We start from the raw sequence: 14,645 nt of genomic DNA, 5'->3' as shown, positions 1-14,645 counted from the left end.
CTTCTCATGGGTGATGAAGAATCAAACTCACTTTTGGAAGCCTGTGTCACTGTGGAGGAAGCATTTGGGGATCCAGAGGCTGAAAAAAATGAAATCCACTGATTTAAGGCAAAATCTTGTTTCTGAGTAATCCTTAAAGGTTATCGATCTTGGCAGAGACTTTAGGTGATGGTCAGCAGTGAGATTCAGTAGGCAATTGGAACCATGCTCGGAGCTTGACGACTGAAGTGTTGCTTTGAGTGACTCATTTTGCCTCTGAAGCTGTCCTCTTGCCTGGGAAAATGGAAATGATTTATTCTGCTGTTATACTGGAGCGATCTGAAATGTAATTAGTGTTTGGAAGATTCCCAGACAGCCGTGATACCAGCAAGAAAAGGATAAAGCAGAGGGCCAAGAAATCTGTATTGTATTTCTTGTTCTGCCATATACATTCAACTTGACATTGAGAAAGTCACTTAACCCATCTTTTTTTTTGAAGTAGGAATTACAACACGGGCACAAAAGGTGCTTCTACAAGTCCACAAGCAGTCCCCAGTTTTGTCTCCACTTTCAGTAATTCTCTGTTAGTGGGACCTTGCTTGTTCTTGCTGCTTGTTTTCCTAGTTGGAAGGGAGTTTTAGTCAAATTACACTGAAGAATTACTGGTTACAATCTTTGCCTTAAGTAAATAGTATAGAAAAAACACCTCTAACTTCTTTGCTTTTAGAGAGTTTTAATGCAGTATAATAATGCTTACAGTTAACCAGAATTAATAGTACTTAAATTTAAGTGTCAAACATATTTGTCTGAATACAGACCTGTAATGAAGAAAATGCATTTGAGAGAGAGATTACTTGGTCAGTAGCTCAGTGGTTACGGAACCTGTTAAACGAGTAAATAATTGCTGCTTTATTCTGTGACTTTCTTGCATCAGTCATAATTTAGAATAAAGTATGCCACTCATTTAATTAGATTGGTATGTTGTATGTATATTAATGCAAGTGTTACCACTACATGCCTTAACTTATTTACAGGATAAAAATGGATGGTAGATTTGGGTCGCTTTGATTAAAACATTTTAAAAAAATCATAACACTTCTGCTGTGAAAACTCTGTAGAGGGTTTTCTTTTTTTCATTTTCTGTGCACCCTCCACTTTTCTGTAGACACCCAAGGATTTCCTGGAAATGCTCTCTGCTGATTTTGTTTTCAGATATCTCCAGTCTGCTTAGGTTTGTGCCCTGAACAGAGCAGAGCTGACTTCATCTGAGAAACAAAGACCAAAGTCTCTTTTTCTTGAAATCGCCATAAGTCTAATCCTTTTCAAATTTGATGGATTTATGCCTCAAGCATTTATTTCTTAACAATCGAATTTAAATCCACCAAATCTCTTCAGTTGGCTTATCATTGTGTTTTCTATATTGGTATGTAAGGAATTATAAATGGTAAGGTAATCCAATATAGTTTCTTCTCTTTTAAGATCTCTGTGTTAACCGTGGCAGACACAGTAAGAACCTGCTCGCTGGATCAGTGCTATAAGACGTTTCTGTCTCCTGCCACTAGTGAGACAAAAAGGAAGATGTCCACCTTCGTTAGCAGTATAAAGTCATCTGACAGCCCTACACAGCATGCAGTAGGATTTCAAAAGGCTTTCCAGTTGATACGAAATACAAACAATGGCACGAAAATCCAAGGAAGTAAGTCTCTTGTTGTGTAATCCTGATTATTTCTGAGGCTTGCAGTTATATTTTTTTGAGATTCTCACTTTGACAGAGGCCAAAGGAATGTAGTGTCTGGAATATCCACCCCCCACCCAAAAAAACTCATGGCTTTTATTAAATAGCATTTACTTGATCTGAAATCTTCACAAATGGCTGTTGAATGTCGCCATTCCTTTTAAAGTTATTCTACTTGCTGACTTTCCTCTCATTTAAGCTATAATATGAAATTGCAGGAGTGCATTGCTGATAACAGAATTATGTCTCGGAGGTATGCAGGGGTCCTTTCAATGGAAATTGCTGTTGCTGCAGGTTCACTGGCATATTGCTAAAATGTATGCATGCGGGTAATTCCCTTACTGGAATCCTAGGATGTGGTCCTTACTTCTCAGGGAAAAGGGTGTTTTCAGAATACCAGTTATGGATGATATTTTATGGAATCTGAGGTTGGCCTGGCCAAATTTTTTCTTCATCTAATATCCTCCTGAAGTTTGGTGTATGCATAATGGGCTTTCTCCTTCCCATTCCCCAAACTGTTTTATTTTGTGTGTTTTTTTGTAATGGGGACGTGGTGAAAGATGTGGAAAAGGTGGATGTGAAATCGAGTGGCACGCTTGCTTACCAGGAAGCCAAGGAAAGGCAGCTCTTAAGGCTGTGCTCGAGTGCTCGCGGGAGTCAAGTAGCACTGTCAGGGCCGTGGCAGGGTGGAGATGGCAGCCTCATCTCTGTCATTTTAGCCAATTTGTTTATGTAACGCAGATCCCATAGCCTGGGCCTGGGCCTGCTCAGACGATTGCAAATTTTTCATTGTCCTGGAGGGCAGCAGCTCAGATTGCTGTACAGAACGGAAGAAGGTTAAAAAGAAAACCCCAGGGATGAAAGTGCTTTTGAAAGACTAAGGAAATGTGCTCCTATTTCGGGTCACTTTCCCTCAGTTTATAAAATGGTGCTTTTGCTATTAAAGGTTCATTCAACTTCTGAGCTTTAGGCCATAGATAAAGTGAAGCATTTATCTGTCTGTACATTGCTTAGCTGAAAGACAGGGTTGTCAAGGGCAGGTTTTTACCATCCTCTGGCAAAATGATGAAAGGGGTGCAACTTTCTAGAGAGAAAAAAAAATCTATGGCTGCTGAAGCTGGCTGGGATAAGACGTATTAGTCATGGGTAGTTATTCCAAGAACATTGTCTGTGAATCTTACAACATCCTCCTACGTACCTTTCTGCTTGGCATTGTTTGTGTATTAGGATGAGAAGGTTTTGGCGTCCTCTTCACTAATGTGGAAGAACACATTTTTACTAGGTTTCATTTAGAACAATTATTTGGGAGCAGAAGTATGTAAAATTAAAACACAAGGTAAATACTATGGATTTTGGTTTTCTCTAAGTAAAAGATTTTTGAAGATCTAATATGAATGTAGCAAGCTTCAGAATTCGTAGGGTGAGACACAATAGATTTGAGAAGAGGATGTTTATAAACCATGATTCGTTTTCTTATAAATAATCTTTTTATCTTCGAAAACATAAAATAAAGCTAGAAAAAGCATTATTCATTTGAATGTTAATTTTCTAACATCCTGTTCCTGAAGAACAATGTGTGGGTGCGTCAGGGAAGCTATTGAGATACAACCTTGCTATTGAATTCGCATTGGAAAGATTAGAAGGGAACTACTGGTATGTGATGGAGGAATTGTGCTGCTGAACACGTCAGAATTTCCTGCCTTGTGCCAGTTCCTACTGCAGTCCTGCTCAGCAGACCTTCATCCCAAAGTGTAAGAAAATGCTGTCCCTGAGAGCCAACACTCCTTGAAAACTCTAGGCAAATAGGTAGTCTGTCTATATGTGTGTGTGTATACACACAGATAGATATGTTAAATCAAACATATATGTTAAAGAAGTGTTAAAAGCACCGTGCCCAGGCTGCGATATAAAATATCTGTGCTGTAGTCTGGGAAACAGATGAATGGCTTTCCTTAAATACAGCTAAAGCTGTATTAATATCTGGCTTTGCTTTTATTTCTAGCTTTAGCTTCTTAAAAAATACAGCAGAAATTCCCCGCAAATAAACAGCTCCTCATAGTCGTTTGTGTCATAACCCAGTTCTGGCTGAAGGTCTTCTCAAGTCAGGAGGACAAAATATACAGGTCAATATTCATAACTATTTAAAAAATAAGAGATAACAGATGGGACAACAAAGTTGGCATGCAACCAACAAGCCTCATGTGCTTCAGATTATGTGGTGTTGCATGATCACTACAAGTGTCTTAATTATATGCATAAAACACTTCTAACACTGAGATGATGAAATCAGATTGCGTGTAAGCAAAGACCGGGATTTGCATGTTCAAAGGCTTCGAGGCAGGCTGTTCGCATAGAACATAATCGGCTTGAAAAACGTGTTCAGCTTCATGCAAAGTGAGCCGGAGATGAAGGGCTGCGCGTTGCGTTGCGCTTCTCAGGCATTACGCTCTGACCTACACCGCGGGAAAGGTAAGGTGCCCTTCGTCCCCTGGCATCCTCAGCTCCCGCGCTGCCTGTCGGTGGCTGAAGAGCAGCAGCGCCGTGCCAGTGCAGGGTGGGGGCCCAGCAGCAGCGGTGCTGGACCCCTGCATGGGGCGGGCAGCAGCCACAGCCAGGACAGCACCACGCACTTCTCTTGTAGGAAACGCTCAGATGCTGTCCTGCAAGGCACACAGCTCTGCAGAAGTGCACGAGAAGAGCAGGGCTCAGCAGGTGAAACTTGCGGGCTTTTTGCTTTTGTTAAGTCCTGTCCACGGAGTCACAAAAACCTCTGCAGCACGCTTTGTGCTCCTGCCTGGTTGCAGCCAGGCCAGACTGTGTCGGTGGGGTCTGCTCTGCAAACCCCATCAGTGTTCCTTCTGGGTAGCTGGGAGGCACCAAACCAACCAGGGGTTTGCTAAATGGTGTGAATGGACATTTAATAACGAAAGATGTAATTCGTAAGGCTCCAGCGTGTTTATCCACTGTAGATTCCTGTGAATCTTACAAATGAAGCTGTTGGCAGTATATATTTGCAAGCAGATGTAAGGACTCTTACCACAATACTTTACTGAGTTAAAACTCTAATGCACCTTCTGCTATATCCGTTTTAGATACTGATATGGTCATAATTTATCTCTCGGCTGGGATCACATCGAAAGATTCCTCAGAAGATGATAAAAAGGCTACTCTACGCGTCATCAACGAAGAAAATAGTTTTCTCAACAACTCAGTAATGATTCTCACTTACGCGCTTATGAATGGTGAGAAATGTTCCCCTTCCAGTGGATGGAAATTCCCTTTCATAGCACAGCCAGTTTATTAAGCTCATCCGAGTGTAATTCCACGCCCTGTTGGGAGCAGTTTGTTAATGGATTTTGGTCCGTGTAATCCCCAGGCCATATCCAGATGTTGCCTCTTTAATGTATAAAACCCTGTGCCACTATATGCTTGTATATCAAAGTGCAGCTGCTCAGGATACAAAAGATTTTTGCCTAGAATGTCTAGTGGCAATCAGACTGAATTAAATTTGATAACTATTGCAACTGTAAACCTTCCTGGCGTTGCCAGTGTTTCTTGCTCCCACAAAATGAGCATACATGTGACTTACATTGGAGCTGTTAGCCAGTGAGCATGAATGTAACATCAAACAACCTGAAGTGCTTTGATAACTTAGGACCTAACTTGAGAGTGAAGATAAATATGAAGATCACCCGCTCAGTTTGGCTTCCTCCGTTTTTCAGCAAAGCTCTTCACTAAGTAGGCTACATGTTGCATTACTGAAAATGGCACACAGACTCTAGCCAAGGAAACTAATGCTTAAGCTAATATATCATTTTACTGTACGTTTAAATACTCATTTGAGTCCTAATATGTACAAAAGTCTTTGATTTGCTTGCAGGAATTGAGCCTGGGACTTATGTAAAACGTGAGGCTTTAATGTTTAAGCTAAAGAACAAAGCCTGTTATCTCCAGGGGCGTATAATATGCTCTGGGTTCTTTACGTGGACTAGCCACCAGTGGAGAACAAAGAGCCGTCCTGTGGATTTATAGGTCACATAAGTCTTTGTTAAAAGAAATCTTTGTTTAAAGTGGTGGTATGAACAGCGTGTTGAATTTTTGTGTGCTGTATGTCAGAGTATGTGAGAAGTAACCTTGTTACATTTTGTACTAGCTAATTACTTGCTTGTATTTATGGCGCTTTAGAGTAGGATGCACAATTCTTGATGGACAGTAAGCTTCTTTTATCTCCTTCCTTATATTTCTTGGTTTCAGAGGGAGTGACAGGTTTGAAAGAACTGGCCTTCCTGCGAGACTTGGCAGAGCAGAACTCAGTGAAGTACGGGGTGCCAGATCGAACAGCCCTGCCGGTGATCAAGGGCAGCATGATGGTCCTAAACCAGCTGAGTAACCTGGAAACTACAGTGGGCCGATTCTATACCAACCTCCCGAACCGAATGATAGATGAGGCAGTCTTCAGTCTGCCTTTCTCGGATGAAATGGGAGATGGTAAGTGCTTACATTGAGACTGGGTATAAAAATCTAAGAGATTAGGTTCCCTTTTGCTTACGTATTCCCAAATATGCTGTAGTCTTGTAAGGTGATGCTTCTGGGCATGTTTCCAAGGCAGATGTAAAATTAGCCTTTCATGCCCATAGGCTTTTTATCTGCAGAAAATCTAGTTATGAAAAAAGGGGTAATGGGACATGGAGGTAGATAGATTTAGGTTGGATTCTCAGGGGTGAATTTGTTCTCATGTATGTGAATATATATATATATATATAGCATCCCTGAATTTAATCCGTGGAGAGAAATTCTTTCTAATTGAGCAAAGCAATCGTGTCACGTTGAAGTGACGCCCACAACCATGCTGCACCATTGCAGGGTTCATTATTTCAGTACTTGCATATGGCTTGAGGTCTTACAGTAGACTCAGAGGATTGCATAGTTTCCCACACTGGAAGAGAGAAAACTTATCACCTGAGCCTCCCTTTCCTCCTCTGCTCTGGAGCCATGCACATGACTTTTGAGCCATCGTTGCTGCTGCAATTTCCTTTTTTCTGTCCTGTATGTGAAGATGGGGATGCCAGGCACTAGCAGTCAGACCCCTGTTAAGAGAGGGAAGGCAACCAGCTTAACAATGGCATAAAGAGATTATCAAATGCTGTCCAAAATGTGCTGTCCTTAGCTCTTCCTCTAGCTTCAGCAGAGCTGGGCTGCCCTGACAGCCAGCTGTCCGTGGCCCCGAGCAGTCTGGCAGCAAGGCATACATCGAATTTAGTGGAAGCCTGCTGTCAGTTTTTCCCTAGACTGTGATTGCATCCTGAAGAATACCTTAGTGCAGCGGATGTCTGCAGCCTGGTTCTCCCATCAGTGGCTAATTTGTGTTGACGTGGTGGAAAGTGCGTGGATCTGCCCTTTTACCTTAAAACTCGATGCCACGTTACCAAACACAGTGTGTTCAACTTCATCTGATTTCACTCCTACAGCCAGATAATGGAGAGAATCAAGGAGTAGGCATTGATGGATGTCAGTGATGGCTATCAGTGTATGTACCTGAGAGGTCAGAGCTGTAGGGTTTACCCCTGCTTGGCCTTGGGTAGCTCACCTGACATATCTCTAGGACTTTCTGTAAAGAGAGGTGAAAGACATGACGATGATGTAAGGAAATCACACTGGTGATTTTATATTGCTATGACAATGTACAAATTCTGTATGTGTTCATTCAAGACCTTGCTTATTCTTAGTGTTGGCTATTACCTAGTAGTTAGGGGTTATGTTGAATGGTTTTCAAAGGTGCCTGAGTTTAGGTTTTGAGTCCCAAAACAAATTTAAGACCATTCCCGAGTAAATCTGCTCTGAGTCAGAGTGCTTGTTTCTTGCCGTGTTTCCTAACCTCTGTAATTAAGCTTTATTATTATTCTCTCACAAAGCCATATCCAAGTATAATGGAAAATGTGAGCATCAGAAGGATTAGAAATGGTGCAACAGAGAAAGTTGTGCTTACATAAGCTTTTAAGTACGCTTCAGTATTTATGCATGCAAATAAATTGTAGATTGGTTTGAAGGAAGAGTTTCTAAATAGCAATGGCACAGAAAGTAGGAGCAGTAAGGTATTACCTAAAGTTCCTACCTCAGGCACAAGAGATGCTTCTCAAACAATCGTGTAATTACAGGTATAATTCCCAGTACAGTGTCTATATTGGGATTTAGTTAAGCAGAGGAGGTTTAATATTCTGAATATGCAATTAGATGAGCAATAATTCATCCCTGTTGTTGCTTTACAGGTGTGAATTCTCTGTCTCCCTTTCTCCTTCCTCCTTTTTTGCAGTTGCCTTAAATGATAGCATTGAAGGAACAAAATAGTATCTTGGCTTTTCATGTGAATGATTCTTATTTGTAAGGCATTCATTTGTAGGCTGACAAAAAAAAAATCAACAAACCCAAAACATTACATGTTCTGTGTATTTTAATAAATTGATTAAATGTACCTTAGGTCACTATCAGCAACAAAAAATAACTGGTGAGAGTAGCTAAAAACAGCCAGACACAACAGATGACCTGCTCAGCTTCCCCATAGGTACACCATTTTTTTCCCATATTTCAGCATGTAATACTGTATGAAATTTAACTGCATAACATTTTGAAATGATAAAGCACATGCTGTTACCTCTGCCAGAAATTAACTGGAGATTGCTGATGTTTTTCTGTTATTTCTATCATTCTAAGGCCTGATAATGACTGTAAGTAAACCATGTTACTTTGGAAACCTGCTGCTGGGGATTGTTGGAGTAGATGTTAATCTTGCATATATCTTGGAAGATGTCACCTATTACCAGGACTCCTTGGGTTCCTACACGTTTCTCATCGATAACAAAGGTAACTTTTTGGTTAAAATAATCTTACTCCCACTGAGGTCATTAGCTATGAAAAGTAAATGCTTAATTCTCATGTATCTAAATTGTCTATAAATATTGAATGGTAATGTTTATTAGAGGATTGTGTGGTGTTTGGTTAGTTTTGCATGAGAGTTGCCAGCCAGCTAGAGGCTGTAGGTGGATTCATGACACGAAATTTCAGTATTGGAGTTTTGATGTGGAAATGTTTATTGCTGCTGAAATTGTTGTTACGTGTTTCTGTGTGTAGGGCAAAAGGCAAAACTGGTGCATACCTTTGTCAACTGTTTTCTTCTGTTCCCGAATTGTTTTTTATTGCTTGGTTCTTTGAGCTGTCTTTTGTTGGCAACTTCAGTAGTTTTTACTTTGCAACTTCTTTGATGATAATATTGCTTGTTCACTTTTATTAATATGTACAATTTGAGCAGCACCTGTATGTAGTTACTGTATTGTTTTTCTTTTTTCCCTATAAACATTCATTCTGGGCTTCGTTATCTTAATGCATTTAGTGCATGTCTTTGTCTTTATTCTTTAGGATACACTCTGATGCACCCATCCCTCACCAGGCCCTACCTGCTGTCTGAGCCACCGCTCCACACAGATATTATACATTATGAGAACATTCCGAAATTTGAGCTGGTGCGGCAGAACATCCTGAGGTAAGCGATCCGGAATGCAAATCCAAATGAGTAAATGAATTCTCATTAACATGATCATTAATACAGGACTTTCATTGTGTCCGTTACCTTGCATTACTGTGCTTACAGCTGTAATTGGGTATCTCCTAGTCTTAATCATGTAAGAATTTTTTTTTTTGAGGGGGTGAACTTCCTTCACCTTCTTTCCCTCTATGTCTGATAGACTTTGGAGAAATTTCACTTTTATGACCAACATTGCAAATCTTATACTTCACTTCCTTCTTAAGAACTGGCATGTTGCTAAAGTAGACTAGTTCTCATCTTCAGGCATGAAATTCAACATTTCTTGCCAGGAAGCATAGACAAAGATACAACACGATATATGTAAATGTAAACCTTGCTGATTCTGGAAATTACATCTAATTTCAAGTCTGCCTTGCCTTTCCTAGTTTAAATTTAAAGTGATACTAAATGAGGACCATTCCAGTATTAATAGTGTGCCAGGAAAAGATGAGTTGTGGTCATGTGCAATATGAATGTACAGAACAGAAATTGAAAGGCTTCTTTTTTCTTTTGTTGGAAAAGACAGCTTTGACTCAAAATGTGGTGGTACACAAGTACACTTTCAGCAAACAATTTTTCTGTTCATTGAAGACAGGTAACAGTTGACCTCTTCATATCTTGTGATATGTTTTATAAGCATACTGCTTAGGAGCTTTCTCTGTGTTTAATAAAGCGTTGGATGTTGTTTTTGCCAATGTAGCATTCCCCTGGGCAGTCAGATCATTACGGTTCCTGTGAACTCCTCACTGTCTTGGCATGTAAACAAACTGAGAGAAATTGGGAAAGAAGCCTACAATGTCAGCTATGCCTGGAAAATGGTAAGTGCTTAAAGTGACACTGTTGCATGTTGGCATCAAGTAAGTTAAAGTATTGAAGAGTAGATTAACATATTGAATATAGTGAAGCACGAAACGTTACTGTTAAGGCATGAAAGGTTTCAGTTACTCAAACTGCATGAATTTGTTTTTTTAGTAAAGAATGAGTGAAATTACAGTTTCACGTTTGTTACCATGTAAACTTTAGAGACATGTCTGTATGGACATGTGTGTGCTCTTTCTCCATGACGGCACCCATTTCCTGAGACGTGATGTACAGTTACAGGGTGACTGTGCCCTGCGTTCCCAATGGAAGTAAATCTGTGCGGGGCTGAAGAGCATACTGCGTGCTGAGTGATGTGTAAGGAGGCCAAGTACAAAAACAGGGCTGAGGCACTGTATGGCGTTAAGTCATTCTTTTGTTTATTACTGTTGTTATGTTTGGAGCAGAGTGGTGTTATTCATTAATTAATTTAATAGGGAAAATGTCAGCTTCTCATTCTGATACTATCTCATTGCAGAATTATATCAGAAGCCGTTAATGATGTTTGCTGTAATTTAACACTTTTCTTATTAACATTAGTTATATAACAGCTTTCCTTGAAGCTGAGTACAATGTATATGCAACAGGCTATGTTACCAGTTGTAAGAGCTTTAAGAGAGCTTCTAACAGCCGTCTTAATTTCTTCAGTTCAGTTTTTGAACATATCTGAACACTAATCTTGACCTTGGGGTTAAAATGGAACCTAAAATTAAATTTAATCCAGGTGAATTTTACTGATGCCAGAAATAATTGGCTGCTTCTATGTGCCAGCAAGCTTAAGAGGGTGCCTGTGGATCATTTCACAGTATTAAGTTAAATAAAACTTTAAAGATTAAGCTGAGCAACTTTAAGAGATTAAACCTGTCATTGGGTAACAGAAATTCGCAGAAGAGGTTGTCTAATGTTGTAATGCCACATTAAATATCAAACACCCATACAGGGCAGCTGGGCAGCTCCAAGTTTTGCTAGTCTGAAGTACTGGAGGGTGCTTAAAAAAAATATAGATAGATATGCAAACCATGAAAGCGTGTGGCACATGCAGCACACAATTAAGTGTGGCAATGATAAAATGTTATTCTCTGGAGTTAAGTTGCCAGTATTCTTCCTAATGCGAATACCAGTGTGTTTTTATCATGTGAGCTTGGAGCCTCTCTGTTAATGACCCTTCTATAAGTATCCATGACCCAGTGTTAGAAATCACTGCTGTCTAGGCAGTGGAGGGGAAGGTATTACTGACTTGTCTGTGTTTTGCAGGTCCAGGACACCTCCTTTATTCTGTGTGTCGTGGTGATACAACCAGAAATACCCGTTAAGCAGCTTAAGAATCTCAACACTGTCCCCAGCAGCAAGCTCCTGTATCATCGACTGGATCTGCTGGGCCAGCCCAACGCCTGCCTGCACTTCAAGCAGCTGGCAACCTTAGGTAAAGCTCTCGTAGTCCTTCTTGACGTCGTGATGCTGCTGGGGAGCGGGGCAGCAGAAAGTAAATCTCTTCTCACAAAACGCTGGAAATACTGTCCTCTGGAGAGACTTTTTTTTCCTCCAAGGCTGATTAGAAAATCAGCCTTACGTGGCTTTTTTGCTCTTCAATGATCACAGCTAACTTGCTCATTGGAGAGCACGTGTGTGGGTGAATGCAGTGGGACTGCTCATCCGAGCAGGAGGTAACTACGCTGTCAGTCCTGCTTGATCAAGTTCCCAGAAAGTGGAGTGGGGAGAGTGAAAGATGTCGCACCAAGCTTAAAACTAACTGCTGTTCTCTTGGCTGTAAAGCAGTTTGTTGGCACAAAATACATCCTAAGAACATATACCTTTTATATATCTATATAAATTGCTAACATTTACATTTAAATCTTAATCGTGGTGTTTTTGCTAAAATCTGTGCTATTTTATAAGAAGTTCTGCATTAACTGTTTTTGTTTGTAGGTTTTAAGGTCTTATGATGGATTAGAGAGACAGTAGTGATGTTTTCTTAGCAATAATGCAGTGCCACAAACAGTGAAGTGAGATTAGACTGGAGGAGTAATGGAGGAATTTGACAAACCTATAGAAATCACTGTCAATTGTTTAAAATAGTGGTTTTTTTTCTTTCTTTCTTTAATGTGGTGCCTAGTCTTGATTGTCTTCTATCCAGAAAGACAAGATATAAATGGAGAACATCCAAAAACCACAGTACTAAGCTGACAAGTGGAAAAACCTCATGCAAAGCAAAATGTAGTCATATCAGAATATTTGGTCTGGGAAGCAGATGAAGGACTATAATAGAAGTTCATAAGTTATGACTGCAGTACATATGGTTGCTGGATGTACACTGATGTGTTTTAGAGGAATGTGAATAAAAGCAGATCGCTTCACTTACTCCAGCTAATATTTTCTTCTGGAGACCATTGCACACTGAGAATTGGGTTACATGGGTCAAATATTCAGAAAAGATGTTGTTCTCAACCTTCAGCCCTGTACCATCATCATGATTTTTCTTTCAAAAAGAAAAAGGTGTCTGGTATTGCAGTTATGTACAATGAAAAATTACTTGCTGGTCTGTTCTGACAATCAGCCCTGCCAGCTATATATTTATCAGTAAGCTCCCTCCTCTGTATTTGTAATTCTCTGATTGTTCATTGTCTAGAACTGAAGGCTCCTCTTGTGTCTTCCTCTGCCATAGCCAGCCTTAACATGGAGAAATAATTTCTTCTTATCGCAAAATCTTTTTTTCTTAAGGGAAACCAACTCCTGTAGTTTTTTTCAAAAACCAACAATTCAGAAATTGTTTAGACTTTGAGAACAAGGGCACTAAAGTCTACCAAATAACACACAGAGATCAGAGTAAATGGATTAATTTTGTCACTTCTGTGTTTGAAACAAGAAAGGTAGTTTGTGAGCGTTTAGCGTGGTCTGTTGGGTCGAGAGCTGGCTTCAGAATTGGGAGTTTGTGTTGTGATTTATGTTCTCCACTGCCTTGTGTGAGAGTTGAAGTCCCTTAGCATTTCATATGACTTGCCATATGACGCTGCATCATTCTCTCCATTCTTAGCCTGTTTTATGTGGCATTTTGGGGTTTACGAAAGCAGATAGTTGACATTGGGCCATGCTTTCGTAGCGCTGAGTAAATGCAGGACAACTGTTGGGTTCCTCCAGCTGTTGCACTACTCCTCTGTTTCCTTTTGAGCGTTTCCATCTCTGACTCTTCAGTGGCTTCCCTTTTTTCAATATCTGCTTTTTTTTTTTTAAACTTCACAACTCTATTCATGTTACGGTAAGACATTAAATTACTCCACTGCTGCCAGCCTGTTTTCCCAGTATTGGCTTCCCTTGCTGTACACCTTTACACTGTCCTGAATGGCCAAAATCCCATTTAGCCATTTCTTTGTTTTCATTAAGATCTCCTTTCAGGTGTATGGGTAGCAGCATAGCAGATCCAATGCAGTGAGCTGGTATTAACTTTTTTTTTCTCTTCAATTAAGACTATTGCCAGAAGCAAAGAATATGTTGTCTACATCCTGGAAGCAGCATAGCCCAATGGGCCAGAGCTGTGCCTAGATGACTGTGAGATCGGTACTTTATCAAAAACTGTATCCAGCACTGTAGAAATGTTTGTGCAAAGTGAGTTTTGACAGGGCCTAGGGAGACAAGCTGTGCTCATAAGTGTCCTGCTTTGGGTGGAGAGCTTCGCATTTCCTCACCGCACTCACAGTCCATTCATTACCCCCAAAAGCTGTGTACTTTTCCTACTGACGTGTGGGAGAGTGGAGGAGCAAACTGGAGTAAAGAGCACGCTGGTGTAATTCCTTCCATATATCCTCAGATAGGACACCAACATCAGAAGCCCTTGATATGAATGTATTTACAATGCAATACGTCCAATTCACTGTCCTTAACTTTTTTTTACTATTTTGCTCTTTTTAGAAAGCCCTACGGTAATGCTCTCTGCGGGCAGCTTCTCTTCTCCTTACGAACATCTCAGCCAGCCCGAGACAAAGCGGATGGTGGAACATTACACGGCGTACCTCAGCGACAACACACGTCTGATTGCTAACCCTGGCCTTAAGGTACGTCCTTTGTGTTGGCCACTCTTCTGTCCCTGCTTTCCTCCCATCCAGGGCTTCTGACTCGACCTGCTGGATTGTACAACATTCATCCCAGAGGGGACTACCCGAAACATTTATTTCCTGGTGCTCGCAGGGCTCTGAAGTGGCATTGTGGTTTGGAGTGGTATCTCCATGCCTGGAGAGACGGCCATGGGCCTCAAGGCCCACAGGAGCAGAGAGTGGAAGGGGAGGGCATCCTTCCCCAAGAGGTGGAAAAAAGTTGATAAGCAGCTATTGAAATGAATGTGAGGAAAAATAAAGCTGCAGAAAATTGTTAGTTGAAATTACCTTTGTGTTTCTAGGTATATAAATGAGAAAACTATTTCTTTCTGCGAGCAAAGCAGCATTTTTATTTACCTGAATTAAAAAAGCAAGTGCTGAAAGCCACAGAGATAACGACAACAATATTTCA

At 40.5% G+C, this 14,645-nt stretch overlaps 1 protein-coding gene across 2 annotated transcripts in view; it reads left to right on the top strand.

Moving 5' to 3' along the window:
- The window catches only part of CACHD1 (cache domain containing 1), a 102,760-nt gene that overhangs the window by 69,888 nt on the left and 18,227 nt on the right, over positions 1 to 14,645 (top strand). For both annotated transcript variants that reach the window (XM_080603368.1, XM_080603369.1), the window contains exons 7-14: positions 1,459 to 1,675; positions 4,807 to 4,956; positions 5,969 to 6,202; positions 8,423 to 8,572; positions 9,125 to 9,248; positions 9,991 to 10,108; positions 11,403 to 11,571; positions 14,052 to 14,194. In XM_080603368.1, the coding sequence (XP_080459494.1) occupies positions 1,459 to 1,675; positions 4,807 to 4,956; positions 5,969 to 6,202; positions 8,423 to 8,572; positions 9,125 to 9,248; positions 9,991 to 10,108; positions 11,403 to 11,571; positions 14,052 to 14,194 (1,305 nt within the window). The remainder of the gene's footprint in view (positions 1 to 1,458; positions 1,676 to 4,806; positions 4,957 to 5,968; positions 6,203 to 8,422; positions 8,573 to 9,124; positions 9,249 to 9,990; positions 10,109 to 11,402; positions 11,572 to 14,051; positions 14,195 to 14,645) is intronic.

This window comes from Anser brachyrhynchus, assembly GCF_964034855.1.
Source record: "Anser brachyrhynchus genome assembly, chromosome: 8".
NCBI classification, from domain to species: Eukaryota; Metazoa; Chordata; class Aves; order Anseriformes; family Anatidae; genus Anser; species Anser brachyrhynchus.
This window is presented reverse-complemented; position numbering and strand designations above follow the sequence as displayed.